The sequence below is a fragment of the Brugia malayi genome, assembly GCF_000002995.4.
Source record: "Brugia malayi strain FR3 genome assembly, contig: Bm_v4_Chr2_contig_001, whole genome shotgun sequence".
NCBI classification, from domain to species: Eukaryota; Metazoa; Nematoda; class Chromadorea; order Rhabditida; family Onchocercidae; genus Brugia; species Brugia malayi.
This window is the reverse complement of record NW_025062476.1, coordinates 1,196,042-1,213,659: the sequence shown is the minus strand read 5'-3', so window position 1 is coordinate 1,213,659 and position 17,618 is coordinate 1,196,042. Positions and strand designations below refer to the sequence as shown.

The 17,618-nt window shown below is 24.7% G+C and overlaps 3 protein-coding genes across 3 annotated transcripts; 1 reads left to right on the top strand and 2 right to left on the bottom strand.

Annotated features, from left to right (window-relative positions):
- Positions 1 to 720: 720 nt before the first annotated feature.
- Bm10331 (Uncharacterized protein) lies at positions 721 to 5,321 on the bottom strand (the record flags this gene model as incomplete). Its single annotated transcript, XM_043078051.1, has 15 exons — positions 721 to 740; positions 913 to 1,011; positions 1,288 to 1,341; positions 1,458 to 1,556; positions 1,694 to 1,750; positions 1,878 to 1,937; positions 2,017 to 2,094; positions 2,872 to 2,907; positions 3,089 to 3,187; positions 3,813 to 3,845; positions 3,965 to 4,057; positions 4,324 to 4,422; positions 4,885 to 4,953; positions 5,031 to 5,138; positions 5,261 to 5,321. The coding sequence occupies 15 exons, from the start codon at positions 5,319 to 5,321 to the stop codon at positions 721 to 723; spliced, it is 1,065 nt and encodes a 354-aa protein (XP_042933985.1).
- Positions 5,322 to 6,341: 1,020 nt separating this feature from the next.
- On the bottom strand, positions 6,342 to 14,661 carry Bm10330 (Uncharacterized protein; the record flags this gene model as incomplete). Its single annotated transcript, XM_043078050.1, has 17 exons — positions 6,342 to 6,405; positions 6,710 to 6,900; positions 7,264 to 7,433; positions 7,622 to 7,817; positions 8,304 to 8,465; positions 8,878 to 9,058; positions 9,587 to 9,698; positions 9,807 to 9,889; positions 10,275 to 10,502; positions 11,172 to 11,367; positions 11,853 to 12,174; positions 12,490 to 12,606; positions 12,721 to 12,861; positions 13,314 to 13,413; positions 13,773 to 13,948; positions 14,295 to 14,350; positions 14,613 to 14,661. 17 exons carry the CDS (start codon positions 14,659 to 14,661, stop codon positions 6,342 to 6,344), a joined length of 2,544 nt encoding a protein of 847 aa, XP_042933984.1.
- An 876-nt stretch (positions 14,662 to 15,537) lies between these two features.
- Bm10329 (Uncharacterized protein) lies at positions 15,538 to 17,419 on the top strand (the record flags this gene model as incomplete). The annotated part of the gene is made up of 4 exons (XM_001895280.2): positions 15,538 to 15,621; positions 16,066 to 16,654; positions 16,869 to 16,970; positions 17,334 to 17,419. 4 exons carry the CDS (start codon positions 15,538 to 15,540, stop codon positions 17,417 to 17,419), a joined length of 861 nt encoding a protein of 286 aa, XP_001895315.2.
- Positions 17,420 to 17,618: the final 199 nt, after the last annotated feature.

Sequence of the window (17,618 nt, the reverse complement as noted above, 5' to 3'; positions counted from 1 at the left end):
TGAATAGTAAAAAACAAATTATATAAATTTATAAGTACAAATTACATGGATCTCATTTCCAAGTAATATTCTATTCCATTCCATTCCACTTCATTATATTCTAATTGTATTCTGTTCATCTTAGCTTCCTTACTAGCATTCAGATTGAATTTAACAATAAATTAACGGACTGAAGCATGCAAGAAAATTACAAATTCCAGTAAATGAGTAGTTTTGTAAAGTACAATAGATAAGCATTTATATTCATTATTATTATGTATAGCAAAAAATTACCATCCATTTATATTTCTTTACTTACTTCTTATATTTCATTTCTTATTCCCGTATTCTGCTATACAAGTTTAACGCAAGTTATGTAAATGTTATTAACAAAACGTCAACTTAGTCTAACACCTTTTTCATCCGCTACACGTCAACATGTTTCGACACGATATCAGAAGTAAACGTCACACGTCCACCCACACACCTACATCACGTACGCCTCACGTAATGCCGTACTCGTTTGTAATCTACGGATCGGTTGGTGAGGAACCGTTGTGCAAACTGAACGACTCAACAACATATGAATAGAAGAATAATACGTACGGACGTGAAGTGCTCATAATATGGTGGAAGTAATACGTTGACACTTATTTTAAACAGACGTAAGTTTTATTCAATCATTTAATGACAAGTAAATGCGGAGAGAGAGAGAGAGAGAGGTAGCGATATTCCAAACTTTCAGATTGATTCGAAAGAAACTGAAAATAATAATAATTAATTAAAATGTGATAGCCATTATATGATGATAATATTCTATAATGTCATCTGAATAAGCATTCAATTGCTATGCTAATAAGCAGTGCTATTTCTTTTTGCTAAAATATTTTTCTGGTTTGAGAATAAAAATAAATATGACAGATGACAATCAACCGGAATTCGACGAATCATTATAATCCGTTGCAAATGAATTTCCCAATGTTGTGTCATATTTTGTCGAAATTATTGACACCAACGATGAATCAGTTTTTGCTACAATAATACAGTAATCATTTCATTTCTTTTATTTTATCAAAATAGACTGTATTTTAAATTGTTAGTAAAATATGAATTTACATCTGTCGCACGTGTATTCTTTAGGTTTCATAATATTAGTATGTTATAAAATTAAAAATTTTAAAGGTTGAAATTTTAAATTGGAACTTGCTAATTGCATTAATTCTAAGCGTAAAAGTTTATTCTCAAGAATTTTTTGAAAAAAAAAAAAAAAAAAATAGATTCGAGTAGTCAGATTAAAGCAAGTAATACCTGTATTCAATTCCTGAGCTTCAAGATATTCAAGAATAGTACTCTCATTAACACCTGGAAATATGCAAGAAGTAAAACAAATAATTTAAGCAGTTCATCACTTTTACTTTTTATCTTCAAAAAAAAATGATTGATAGAGCAGAATAAAAAAAAAAAAGATTAATGCATACTGCCGGAGTCAAATTTACTATTATTCGAGAATGCAAGCAATTCTTCCATGTTATCAAGATACTGGACCGATATTACGGATTTCTCTGTAGCAATCGAATCTTCAATATATATATGTAAGTTTAAAATATAAGTTTAAAAAATGATATATTTGAAAAATGAATTTAGAGAGATTTTACTAATCTTTAATCTAAATATTATTTATGTAATGAAACGAACGCTAAAAACTCTAATTTACCATTATCAGATGATGAAAATAGTTTAAATTCATCGTTGATCATTTCATTTTCTCCAACTTAATTATTTATTAAATTAAATCAGTGATAGGTATTTGTTTTTTTAAAAAAAAAAAGAAAATAAAGTTATTTAATTGATTAATGAGTTAAAAAATAATAGATTGAATATTAAAAAAAAAAGCTTACTTTGTTCAATAAATTCTAGCGAATCGCTAGCATAGAGAGTACGAAATTTTGGTGGACGTCCTAAATTTGAAATTATCTTAAATTCAATTATGATTTTCACATAATTAATATTAATACTGTATAATAACACTAAACGTACGTGTATAAATATCACTGGAAATAGTATTACGTGTATCAACGCTATAAATATTATCAGTGCTCCATGATATTTCTTGTGCTGCAAAAATATATTCATTTATTTTATTTCTTTGAAAATAATTTAATTTGTCTTATATTTTATTTTTTTAAAGTAATAATCTCTTCAATATAATGTTAATATTATCAAAATAAAAAATAAAGTCTTAAATATGAATTCATTTTAAATCTTAAATATGAATTAATTTTAAATCTTCAATATAATGTTAATATTATCAAAATAAAAAATAATGTCTTAAATATGAATTAATTTTAAATCTTCAATATAATGTTAATATTATCAAAATAAAAAATAATGTCTTAAATATGAATTAATTTTAAATCTTCAATATAATGTTAATATTATCAAAATAAAAAATAATGTCTTAAATATGAATTAATTTTAAACACTTTAAGTGATCACTAACTTTTTTTTTTTCAAAGTAATTATTAATAAAATTATTAGCATTGCTTATTGACTGCACAAATTTAAGTGTATGAAAAATTTATCGCTAATTCAAATTGACTTTATGATAGAATTATGAGTTGCTAAATATACATTTGAAATTGTTTCAAAGATGATAAAACGGATTAAACTTGCTTCACTCTCGACATCACTTAATATATTTGGCGCTTTTTAAAAGCTGCTCTTAGCATAATGATTTTTGCGCTAACTTTTTTCATCTTTTTAATTTGATTTGCCAAATTCTCAGAAAAAAAAAAGACATTTATGGCATTTCATTTTCTTACTTTTATAAAAATAAATTTCAAATATACATTCTACATTTCAATGTCAATGTGATTACCGAGATAATCTCACCTGTGTTTACTTCTTTATCGGAAGTCTCTAAATTACCTGCAAACATTGTAATAAAAGATATAAATAAATAAAATAAAAAATAAAATTTAAAATACTTTTAGACTACAACCAAATATTTAATTTTAACTGGGACAGTCATAATTTTAAATATCATAATTCTCATTTTTTTTTTTTTTTTTTAATATTGTCAAATTGATCATAATTTTAAATAAATTACTGATATCGAAAATTTCAGACTGATTGTCATTTTCAATTTCAACAATTGTTTCAGATTTTGGTTCTGTATAATCAGAATAGATTAGATGCATCTCGCGACCTAAAATTATATTTTTTTTGCAGTTTTCATATATTATTTTTAAATAATTCCAATTTTAAATTATTTAAATTATTACAAAATGTCTTATTCACCTTGAATAAATGTAACTTTCAATAAGAATTTTTTTTTCTTATCTACTGCATTCTTTGTCATAAAAATGACACATTTAAATTACATTCAAATTTAAATATTTTTTGCCACTTGTCAATCGCTAAATAATTTCGCATTTGTGTTTATGTGTTTAAATCTTTAATTTTTTTTATTTTATTTTTTGTAATTGTTTAGATCTTTAATTTTTTATATTCTTTAATATTAATTTTTTAATTTTGTTTTGCTTTTTTTTTTTTTTTTTTTAATCTTTATGCTAATTACTATGTTTAAATCTTTATTAAGCCATTATGCTAATTACTTCCTTTTTCTCATACATTCTTTATCTTTTTTTATATTCATTATTAATAAACAAATTAATTTTTAAAAATATATTTTATATAATTAAAATTATAGATGGTAATCTTTTCAAATATTACAAAATCAATAAACATAAGATTGCAATAATACAAGCAAAAACATTTGATCAACATTTTGTATGAAAGGAAACAAAAAAAAGAAAAAAACAAATCCATACCTTCTTCTCGAATTTTCCAAAGTGCTGGATTACCTGAAATTAGTTAAAATTTGTATTTTTGAAGTAAATTTAATTTAAATAATGAATGGTTGAAAAAAAAAAAAAATGTTTAAAAATTTTTGCAATAAAAAGAAGAAAGAAATAGCTAATACCAAAAATAGAACACCATGGACGTCCATCATATTCGACATCTGTCTCTGATGGTGGTTCATCATAATCCGAATAAATTAAATGAACTTCACGACCTCAAACATAACTCAACTCTCCCTTTTTTTTTTTTTTCAAAAAAAGAATTAATAAAATTGTTAATAATTTCTTGTATACTTTAAAGTTATTGTTTTAAAAATAAATTTTTTAATAAAACATTTTATTAACAAAGTAAAAATTATTATCATTATGAATTAAAGAATTTATGCATAGTGTATATAATTTCTTGCAAAAAAAAGTGGTTATTCAATTCCGGTTTTGTACCGGAATTGTTAAAATACAAAATGTAATATGTTAGACAAACCGTCAATTTTTCTATTATTAAATATTTGACTCAGATCAACACTTGTTTCAGATGGTGGTTCATCATATTCAGAGTAAACAAGTGATACTTCCTTGCCATCTTAAATTTTATTCATTAAGAAATAAATGTTTTTTTTTTTTTATGCAAATAAATACTTTTTTTATAGATATTTGTTTGTTACTGATCAATGATCATCGATTTGTCCCCTAAATCTAATTTTTGGTTTACCTATTGGTGACAATAACTTTTTTTTTTTTTTTTTGCATCTCAATGTGGTCGTCTATTAATCAATGTTACTACTGATAGTTAGTTGTTTATATAAATTTCAATCAATTTTTTAGTGTAGCTTTCTTTTTCATAAATCTCAAATACAAATAATATAATACATTTGAAATTTTTTTTTTTAAATGATTTCACTTTAAATATTCCATTTTTCTTTTTTTTTCTTTTTTTTTTTTTGTTCCAAATCAGAAACTGAAATTTTAAATTTAAAGTAAGAATTTTGTTTCAAAGAAAAAGAAACTATTACTAAATTAAAATTTTAATAAAGAATTACATTACATGGAGGTGAGCAATAATTATTAGTTCCATGTGGTGCATGATTGTAATAGAAATTCATTTCATCACCTGCTGAAAATTATTCTTTTTATTTTATGCGGAAATATCAAAGAAAAAGTAAATTTTAAGGATGAAATTGTCATATTTACTCGATTTTGAACTTTGCCACCAATACTGTTTGGCTCCTTCGATTATCTCAACATCAGTTTCAGATGGTGCACAATCGTATTCTGAGTATATTAGATGGACACCTCGAGCTGAAAGAGCATATTGTTTTTTTTTTTTTTTTTTAAATTTAGTCTCTCTCTCTCTCTCTTTCTCTCTCTCTCTCTCTCTCTCTCTCTTGTAAGGCAAAAGTATTACTGGTATTTACTTATACCATTATCATGATCATCCAAACATTCTTGACTTTCGTTACTGACCGACAATGTGGAGTGCATATTATTGAAATTGTAAAACAACCGTCTAGGATACATATAAAAGAGAGCAATGACAAAAATGAGAATAATTCATTCATTTTGTAATTTTTTTTTTTTTTTTTTTTTTTTTTGTAAAGTTTCCGGAATTTTGAATTAGTAACCCAAATAGTAGTTTATATTAGAAAGATTTAATGGAAACAATTGCATTCTTAAAATTTTAGAAGCGAAACAGTTTGTCTTAGAATGGGTGTTAGCACAATTATTATAATTATTGCTGTTATTGCTATTTTTTATTTCTTTTGTTGTCACGGAAAACAGGTTCGTTTTCATTCAGGATGATCAGAGTCATCCCTTTTTCCTGAAATTATCTTCCATTCAAGAGGATGAGAATCATTCCTTTTTCCTGAAATTATCTTCCATTCAAGAGGATGAGAATCATTCCTTTTTCCTGAAATTGATTTTACAAAGGATTTATTTGGATAGAACAAAGACAAAAATGACATAACTCAATGATGCAGAATAATTTGAAGTTTGAATGACAAAAAATGAAACAAAAGATTCTTTTCAGAAAAGCGCATTTGTCCAAGAGAATGCGTCATCGTCAGGTTCCGATTTCCAAGGCAACACTGCAACTGCAGCGGTGCTGTTTTCAATTTCGACATTTAAGAATTTATTTTTTTAAGTAGTTCTTTATTCCTATTTTAAAATGGAAAAGAGACAGTAAAAAGAAATTGTCATATTGACCATCCCTTCAAGTTATTTCAGTTTAATTTTATTATAATTATTGCTGTTGTTGTTATTTTTTATTTTCACAAAAAATAGGTTCGCTAAAACTTTTTGCATCTTTATATTGTATTATCTTTTAGAATTCAAAATACTTAACTCCAACGATGACAAGAGGACGTTCCATTCACATTGGACCAACTTAACTTAAAGTTTATCAAATATTTTGACACTAAGGTATACAAAAAAAAAAATTTAACATTATGCAAAAATATTGATGAATAAATGATATCATGTAGTAGATGACGAAAAAAATTTTCAAGAAACTGATTCAAAAGTATTGAAACCCATATTTGCATTTGTCGGTGATTGAGCTTGATTACTGAAAATTCATTTTTTTTTTTTTTTTTTTTTTTTTTCAGAATATGGGAACATTTTTGTTTATTAATAAATTGAGGCATGTCATATCATAGAAGACTTATTTTAAGTGATAAAATTTTTGTATATTATGATTAAGTATAACTCAATTTAAATAACTCAAAATTTATCTAAATTTACATAGGTAATTTGTGTTGATATTAAAATCAATAACTGTACAAATTTATGGAAATACTTAGTTAACTTCTAACTTTCATTTTTTCAAATAGATTAAGATTATTAAAGATAAAGTTATTTGACATACTTACCTTAACGGACAAATTTTTTTACAGCAGCAAAGTACTCCATCGAGTGTTTTTACATGAGAATATGTGATATTATGTATACCGTTACAGGTATAAGATCGAAACTTCCATAATTTGGCATGTTTGCAATAATTTAGTACTAATAATTTTGGTTTTTCTTTTATTAATTTTGGTATATCATCGATACATCCACGCTTAAAAGTTTTGGCAGTGCAAAGTAATGGATGAAAAGATAAAGTTTAAGATATTGTTTGGAAAATATCAAAATAGTTTGATTTAATTATCTAATTTAAGGATAAAATGTGCTAATAGTTTCTTCTATCCTAAAACAAATTATTTGGAAATACTAATTTAGTTTCACATCAATTTGTGATAAAATTTAACTACTCGGTTTGTTAATATAATTTATGAAATTACTCCTCAGTAGTTGACTTATGTAAATAGAACTTATCAATGATTATAAAATTTCAGAGTTAAATTTTTAATTACTACTTGTTTTTTACAAACATCACTGGTTTTTTTTTTTTTTATAATTTATTTATAAAATTTAAGCTTACTTGTCTTTCACCATCAAAAGAATGAAAATCAAAGCATCCTAAATTCGTTTTACAATTTATTCTCTTTAAATCATCGGTGATATAACATTTTGAGTAACCAGATGGTTCTCTATCTCCTGCATAGCGATGTAATGTTAGTGGTAACAAATGTTCGATTAAATTTGGAAAACCTAAAAAAAAGAAATTTTTTTTTTTTTTCAAATTATCGGAACTTCCCTTTAATTATAAGTTAATATCTTTTAATTCATTCATCTTTGATAATAAGTCACAAAAAGGCTTATATTTACCTAACTTTTTAATTTTTTAAAAAAAAAAAAAAACTAAAAAAATTCAATTTAAAAAATGAAGTTTAGTTGACCGTTGCATGATTTAGTTGAATTTGATTGACATCGTTGCACAAATGTATTAGTTTGATGATGTTTAAACGTTGTAAGACGTCTCGAATTTTTAGCTTCCGCAGCTGTTTTTGATGGACGTAACGCGTATATACCAAAGGAAATACTTTCTCTGCTAATTTTAATAAAAGTAACACAAATTGGAGTACTATTTGTCATCTAAAATTGAAACATTTATGTTACGCTTTGTTAGAAAAAAAACAAAAACAAAAACAATAATTTGAGATATTAGCAAAATCTGAACATAGAATTAAATTAGTAGTAGTTAATGATTAATAGTAATTAATGAAGAATTAAATTAGTAGTAATTAATGATTAATAGTAATTAATGAAGAATTAAATTAGTAGTAATTAATGATTAATAGTAATTAACGAAGAATTAAATTAGTAGTAATTAATGATAATGAGTATGTAGTAAAGGTAATATATCAAAAAGTTCAAAAAATTTAAAAATTTCACCACAATAATATGATACTTAAAAAATTGATTATGTTAAAAATATAAATCTCAAATGGTTCCCACTAAAATTTAACTAAGATTTTGAAATTACTCAATAAATTCCGCATTTTACTAAAATTACAACTTATCATTCATTTTATTAAAACACCACTTCAGGTAAGTGAATACAAATTGGCTAAGATTTACCACTCTTTTGATTAAAATACCCGTGAAATTAATTTTTCGGGTAACTGAATACAAATCAATAACTAATGGCCCATTTTGATGATACACTTCATAGCAAGTTGGCCTTTTAAGGGTATTTTTGTACTGTTTGAAATAATCAGCCATATTTTCATCACAAGTTTCCTGCAATGAAAGATACCTGTCTCCTCATTTACCTTACAATAATATAATGCTTGAGAAAATTTATTAAATTGAAGATATAAACCTCAACCATTCCAATTAAATTAAAAAAAAAAAAAAAAAAAATGAATGGAAAATAGGAGAGAATAAAATCAAATTTTTTTGAAGCCAATAAAGATTGGATTTGATTGTCTTCTTTCAAAATAGATAAAAAAACCCTTCCTCTAATAAAGAAATGATTTTCTTTTTTTTTTAGATTTTGTTTATACATTTCGTTATTACTCTAAAAGTTACTCTAAAAAATTTCTATAATTTAAAAAAAAAAAAATTTTCTATAACTATAATAGTTATTACTCTGAAATTTCAATAAGTAATTTTATTAAAATTTCTATTTATATAATTTTAAATTTCATACAGTTTCTTTTTCTTTTTGTAAATAACTGAAAAATAAATCCATTAAAAGACTGAGATATGTCCTTCGTTGTTTACATTCACATTTAAAAAACTGATAAGTGATAGGTTGATGGAAGTAATCTTTTCGATGACAATTTTGAGATCTTAGTGGAAATGTATTCAATATTTCACAAATCAAATGTCTGTAATAAAAAAGTTTTAAATGATGAAAAAAAAAAATGAAAAAAAAATTTTTACTAAATATTTGTCGAAAAAAAAAAAAAAACTGAAATAATTTTACAGTGAAATAATTTTGATTTTAAAACTGAAAATAATTTTACAGTGAAATAATAATTTTGATTTTAAAACTGAAAATAATTTTGTATGAAAATAAGTTAGCATTGACGAAAGAAAGAAATTTGTTGATTAATGTTTGTCTTATTTGAGCATTTCTTAAACAAATGTAAAAGTCATTTCAAATTTCCATACGAAATGAAAATTCATTTATCTAACATTCATTTTTTAACTATAGCTAAAATTTATGTGAATTATTTTAAAATGTTGTTAAAATAATTTGAAATTAACCCACAAATAGATAAGAAGCAGTTAGTTAATATTGATAATTTTAAATTTCAAAAATTTAAAAAATTTTTTTTTTCAAATTATATTCTCTGAAGAATAATCATTTTTATGCAATTTTTTTTTTTTTTTTTTTCAAAAATTAAACTTACTGATCTGAGAATTCCTTACGCGCTACTCGATAGATCATCTCTCGCTGATAAGAAACACCAGGAATCATGAGAATTTCTTGCTCGAAATGATAATCAAATGATCGCCAACATACTGTTAAATGATAAAAATGCATTCATATCAAAAGTTTTACTTTTGCTTTTTTTTTTTTTTTTTCTTTCTGAAAATTTAATAAAAATTTAAAAAAATTATTGAACATACTTTCTGATAAATCAGCATTTGTGCGTTTCAAAAAAATTTGTGTCAAATATGCTATGGCTTTGATGTGACATTGAAATATAACACTAAAATAAAATGAATTCATCATATAAATTTTAAGATTTTTTTTTTTTTTTGTTTTAATCAATCATTTCAATCATTTTTGAATTTCCTATTAAAATTACTAAAATTGAAAAATAAAACAAAATTTTACTGAAGATTTAAATCTGCTTATCCTTTGAATTTTAAAGATATGAAGCAATTATAATTTGAATTTTACCAATGATTGATCGATGGATCAATAATTACATATATAAAAAGAAAACTATTGTAAATTCATAATTACTTTTATGAACTAAAGCAGATTTAAAGGCTTATGTTCATATGAAAATATTGTAAATAAAATTTCAAATTTATTTTTAAATAAATTTTCAAAAAGATACAAAAAAATTAAAATTAAAATAATCAAACTTGTGAAAATCTTTTGGTTTTAAACTAATTTGATATTTGCTTTTTGAAGGATTGCTATTGCCCCAATGATTACATAAATTTCCACGATTACAACAGCACTGATATTGTGCTTGAATATTTGATACGTATAATAAATCATTGAGACATTCAGGTCCAATTAGTTGACAAAAAACACTTTCAATTGAATTACATTCTCGTTTTGTATCTGCTTTTGCATCAAAAATTATACTAAAATATTTAAAAAATTTTTTAATAAAATTTTTTAAAAACAATTTTGAACTATCATTTTGTTTACTTATACTTTTAACTGCATATAATATTTGATTTTTTTATTCTAACTTATATAATAATATAAAAGTTTTGATTAAAAATTCTCAAATAAGATGCATCAAAAATATTTTAAAATAATTTTGAGACATAAAGATGAACTCAACTATTGATTTTTGTTCTAACTTATGCATATAACTTAAAGTAAGAAGATGAATTGCTTTAATTTATCAAAAATTAATGCTACATTTAGCTCATATCTGTAGCTCATTCTTTAATAAAATTTCAATTTGTTAAATGTTGTCTATTCCATAAAATTTAATATTAGCTTTTGATGGCTTCTGATATTTGTTCAAACATATCACAGAACATTTAAGCAGTTTAAATTATTTTTCTAAAATGAGATAAATCTGCTAATCGCTGTCAATCTAAAACTTTTAAGGAAATCATTTGATCAGTGACATGAAAAGCTTTTCCAGACGATCCATTCACACATATTTCCGGTAATATTTTATTATTGTTACAAAGAAATTAGTTACCGTACCGACCGCAAGATTAGTCGAAGAGAGAGAGAGAGAGAGAGAGAGAGAGAAAGGGAGAGAGAAATAAGCATAAATTGTAACCTATAACCTTTCTGTTTGACCTTGCTTAAATTCGATCCAAAAGTCAGCGATACAGTATTCCGTACGCACTGGCAGGTCTTTCCGTTTCAGTCGGTCCAGTTCCGCAGACGTATTAATATCTCGAATGCTGTACACCATGAATCGTCCAACGGCACAGTGCCAAAGCGGAACATTACGAATGGATGAAATTTCTTTTTGGTCACCTCAAAAAGTGAATGAATGAATGGCTTTAATGATTTTTTACTAATAATAATAATAATGGTAATAATAATAATAATAATAATAATAATAATAATAATAATAATAATAATAATAATAATAATAATCTATTATCTAGCTAATATTTGTACTCAAATTAAAATTGAAGTCTAATTGTAATTATAATTTTTATTTAGCTTTTTTGATCTTTATAAAATACAGCAATTTTCACAATACTCTATGAATGTTTTTTGAAAACACTGAAGAAGATATTTTCAAAAATTAATATAGTTAAACTTTGTTCAGAAAAATAATGAATTCAGTTGACATTGGTGACATAATTATGTGAATGAATTATTATTTTTTTGTTTAATTTATTTATCTTAGTCTTCAGCTACTATAAAGAAAAACAAGAATTTCGTGTAAACACAATGCTAATAAATTTTTCGTTTGAAAATTTTTAAATTAATATTTTTGCTACAAAGCTTACCAAATGTCATAGGTTTACTGTAAATAAAATCTCGATATGTCCAAGAGCTTGTTGGCGTATCCAACGTATTTTTACGCAGTTCGTTAGCTAAAAGAGAATTGCGAACTTCGACATTTGATTCCCATATTTCACGATTTGCTTTTACATTGCTCATCGATTTATTTGATATTGTGTATGCACAAAGTTCGGGTGTTTCATAGCAACAACAAAGTACAAAATATTCTCGTATCGATGCGTACCGGACGCATTCACCGTCCGGAATTTGTGAGACACTGTATGACGCACAAAAATGACCGCTCAATGCTAAGGATACCAGTGAATTCTGAAAAAAAAAAAAAAAAAAAAAGAGACTTCACGTTGATTTTCATAAAATATTTTTTGGAAAATGAGATCTTATTTGAAGAATATTTAAAATTAGAAAAAAAAAAAAACCAAAATTTATTTTTTTTTTAATTTTTTAAAATAATTTTCTATAATTTTAAAGAATAAACACTTGTTGAAACTGTTATTTTATCGTTTGACTTCGAAAACAAAAGAAAGATTTCTTCCTCTATCATACGTTACTTGATTGCATTATTTTTACGTCACGTCAATATCAACGAACTTCTACGTCACGTCAATGTATCAACGAACATACACTTTCACGTTCTGACGACTGTTTCATCAAATCGATCATATTCCAATGCATTGCACCAAAATGAACCTTCGCTGGAGTATTTACATCAAGCACAAATATGCATGACACATCGCTCATCTAAGTTTTAAATCTTTCTTAGATGCAAATTTAAAAACGCTAATATTCGTCTCAAAACAATTTCAATTTCATTTTAAGTTTATGTGAAAATACGAATCCGGAAAATCACTTTACTTCTTTTTCACCATCAACATTAATGCAGTAACCGGAATCTTCCTGATATTTTCTTGATAATAGAGTACTATCTGAATCTTTAAGACGACGCCTGTAGAATTCCGTGGCAAGATCTTCGATTATTTCTTCATCGCTTTTTTCCTGCAACATTTAAAAATTATTAGAGAAAAGATTGAGCATGTTATCAATAAAAAAAAATGATTTGAAAAAAAACTAATCAAAAGTTATATCTATGTAAAAACATATAAATAAGAAAAAATATATAAATATATATAATATATAAATAATTAAATATATGCATAATATATAAATATAAAAAATGAAACGTGAATATAAACGTAAAAATACATAAACATAAACAATTGTATCAAAATAATTATATCTACCATACATATCCACGTAAAAACATATAAGAAAAAAAATATATATATATATAATATATAAGTAATTAAGTATATATAATATATAAAATATAAAAAATGAAACGTGAATATAAACGTAAAAATACATAAACATAAATAATAATAATTATATCTAGGTAACATATTCACGTAAATAAATTCACAACAGTAGTAGAATTTGTTATAATTTACCTCATAATATTCACATGATTTACAACAATAATATATAGTTTCAACAAGAATTTTTTGTCGTTCTTCAATTTTAGTTTCATTTTTATTTACTTTCAAATCACTAAAATAGAATTTTTTGAATTTTTTTTTTTTTTTTTTAAAAAAAAAAGGGAGAAAAATGCTTACAATGAAACGTAAATAATTATTTTAATCAGCATCTAATCTTTTTCTTATTTTTATAAAAGTATTTTGTTTTAAATTTTAATCCAAAACCAAAGATTCAAAATATTCTTTAATTGTTGAAGAGACTTTTTTTTTTTTTTTTTTTTTAAATCACATATTCTCAAGTAATTAAATTTGCATTGAGTTTTAGCTTTTTCTTTCAAAAGAAATCAGTATGAGAGAGAGAGAAAGAGAGAAAAAAACTTTACTTTTTGTAAAATTCAAATTAGAGAGATAAATTTTTGAAAAGATACTAACACGTAAGTAATATTGGTAGTAACATTCATAAATGAGAAACCATAAATACCGGAAGCAGCTTGACTACATCTGAGATATATGTTATGTTCCAGCAAAGGTGACATACCATTCCGATAAAGGTGAAATTTTGTTGCTGTCACCAAATCAATTGCCCACCAACAAAATGGTTGCATTATCTTTAAAAATTTCATATAAATTACAAAGAATGGAAATTTAAAAAAAAAAAAAAAAAAATGAAAAATAATACAAAGCTTATAGCTTATATAACAAATTAAAGTTCAATCTTTGATTAGGAAAATATTTTTGAATTTGAGATTTAAATGTCAATGTCACAAGAGGAGCGAACTAGAAAAGAAAAATTTTAATTTAAGACATATTTATAAAAGTGAGAAAATGAATTTGAATTAGATACACAATAGGTAAGGTCAATTTTTTTTACTTATATGAAAGTATTAAAGGTATTTTCAAATTTGCTACACAGAAAGTAAATATTCAATTTAATGAAAAGTAAATGAAACTTACAGTTGGAGTACATCGTGCAGCACCAAAAATATTCTCTTTTTTAAATGTTGAAAAACCTGAAAATGATTAAATCTAACTTTTTTAATAGCATAAATTTTTTAAATTTTATTTTTCAATTTCAGTCAACAAAGAATTAAATTAAAGAAAAAAAAGGCGATTTAATTACTAAACTTGATAATTACTTATGCTGAAAATGCAAAATAGAAATGTTAACTAATTACTGAATATTAACACTCTTTTTATAATGATTGAATTTTTTTTATTAATTTTTCACTTTACTTTTTAGCTATCTTAGCAATTTTTTATCAAATTTAATACCTAAAATTATTAATATTGGAAATTTAGAAATCGGTAAAGCAGCAACCATTCCGGACTAAAATTAAATTACACAATAAAGTTTTTTTTATCAGAGAAATTATTTAAAAATTTTTTTTCTCGAAACAAATTTTTCTCGACACAGTTTTTCATTTTTATGTATTTCATTTTTAAAATTCAAATTAAAGATAATAAAAAAATCTATTTGATTTTTTCTATATGTAATAAAATTATCGTTCAAAAATATTTGCAAATTTTTTTTTTCTACTTCAGTACTGTCTCTTAGCTACAGTAATGCATCGCTTGTCATTCTGGTATAACTGAAAGTATACGTAAATCACGTTACGTGTTATCATACGTCTGAATTATTTTAATAATATTAAGGTTTATAACTCAGTAACTTTTGAGATCTATTTGATTTTTTCTATAAGTAATAAAGTTATTGTCAAATTTGAATTCACTGCTACCTCTAAGAGACATTACCGCCACTTTAGGAGAAGCTAGTGATGAACAGAGAGAAAATCCCTTTTCGCTATCAAGCTAAAAAAAGAGAAATTGATGTAAAATAGTAACTATTTCTTCAAATATGATATTTTGCTGTCCGATGAGATTCACTGCTACCTCTAAGAGACATTACCGCCACTTTAGGAGAAGTTAGTGATGAACAGAGAGAAAATCCCTTTTCGCTATCAAGCTAAAAAAAGAGAAATTGATGTAAAATAGTAACTATTTCTTCAAATATGATATTTTGCTGTCCGCTGAGTAATAGCTCTCTTCCTCCTTCCCCTTTATATTGTGCTTATAAATCGGTTTGTCCATTGCAATTTATTTTCACTACTGCTAACAGAACGACAAAAATTTATTCTTTATTTTTTTTCCCTTTGGCGCAAACATTTATTGTTTTGGAGAGAAGCCATACAATTCAGTAATGTTCAATCACCGCCTTACATCTTTCACTCTTACTATTACTATTGTAATTACTATTATTTGTAATGAAGCATTTATCCTACAGGTATTTTACTCTCTTTTATTATCATCTTATCACAATCATTACTTTATCTAAACTTATCAATTCAATCATTGAATGTAACATTTCTTTGCATTATTATTGTACAAAAGAAATTCATCAAATAATTGGAATAAAATTACTATTTTTCTTTTTTTTTTATTTAAATATTTATGATAATCCCTTTAATTATTATAAATTAGGCAATAAGACTTGTTAGATTCGAAAAAAAAAAAAAAAAATTATTTGCAAAAATTTGTAAACATTAATTGTTACGAATGTATTATTTCAACCACAAAGACTAAATTTATGGTTTGTGTTAATTAATTAATTAATTAATTAAAACAAACATTAATTTAATCTTTTAAGCCATATTGCAATTAAATTTATTTTCCATTAATTGCTGTTGTAGGAATTTTTGTAGTTATTTGCATATTTTCCACCTTTCAGTGCCAGAATTGTAGATGTATACCGGATTATTGCCCGCAAACCTCTGTACCTCGATCGTTATGCCCTTGCGATGGGATGCAAACCCCGTGTAGTCGGGCAGGTACTGCAGTGCAAGCTATGTTCAGTGGTGCAGTAAATGTCCACCATCAACAACAACCGTTTGTGTTAACACAGGCACCGCTTATGAAGTATTTCCTCATTCAACAACCAGTGCAACCAATATTGACCCAAATACCCGGTCAATTCATAGTAGAAAGTCAACAACAACAACAACAACAGCAAACATTAAGTTTATTGCAACAGCAAATTTTACCTCAGCAAGTACGAATAGGAGGAGGAATGCAACGACCCAGTATACCACCTGTGTACCTTATCCGAACTATTGAACAACCGGGTCAGGTGCTGCGACAAGTACAGCAAATACCAGAATCAATGGTATCATCACAATATATGTCTACGGTACAGCAGGTACCAATACAACAAACACAAATGATGATGGTACCTTCGGTACAACAAACGATACCACAAACACAACAGTTCATTGTGCCTCTTCAAGTTCCCATGCAAACGGTTACTTTACAAGTTCCAGGTGAATTTGGTACAAATTAAATACAGCTAAGTTTTTATATATATAAATTTTTTAAAGATAATACATTTAATTCGACACAATATTACTACAAAAAAAAAAAAATTCAATCTAAACTTAATTGTAATTTTTAAGTAATAATTAATTAAATGATTTATTAAAAATTCATTTTAAAAAATACATATATATATATATATATATAATAAGAAATTTATAGTGACGATGGCAGAACATTGCACTCCTCGAATAAATGCTTGTCCAGTTGGACTGCCATCAGTTCATGCTGTCACAGAATGTGATAATGTCACCGATACTACAGGTTAATTCTTCTAATGAAAATTTGCTAGCTATCAAAATATTTTTGCCTAATAAAAAGCAACAAAACAGGTGGAAACTAGAAATAGTATGAAGCATTCAAATTTGATTTCATTAAGTTTTTTTTTTTTTTCTTTCAAATTTGAAATTTTAATTCAAATTTGTTTTAATTCATCAATGACGTATTTTAAATACAACCTTTTATTATAATTAAATTTGGTAGTTTAATTAACTTAGGTGTTCTTTTTATAAAATTATTGACAAAGCCATTCCTTTTTTTTTTTATGAAATTGTTGAGAATTATTTTAAGATTATTTTGAAGCACTTTTTAACATGTTTGATAGCATAAAGTTGAAATAATTTTTAGCTACACGTTGTATCACAGTTGAAGAAGCACGACGATTATATACATGCCTTCCACATTTTAATTTTGATAAATTATGGGATAATTAATTTTAATTTTTAATAACAATTGCTTAATCATTAAAGTTCTGTAGTAAGTACTGCACGGATTCAGAGGAACATTTATGATAAATTTCACAAAAATTTCAAATTATTTTGAAATTAGAATAAAATTTTTTGAAACAATTAATTAATTAATTTATTAAAGATAAGCCAGGAATGATATATCGATTGATTGATTTTTTTTTTT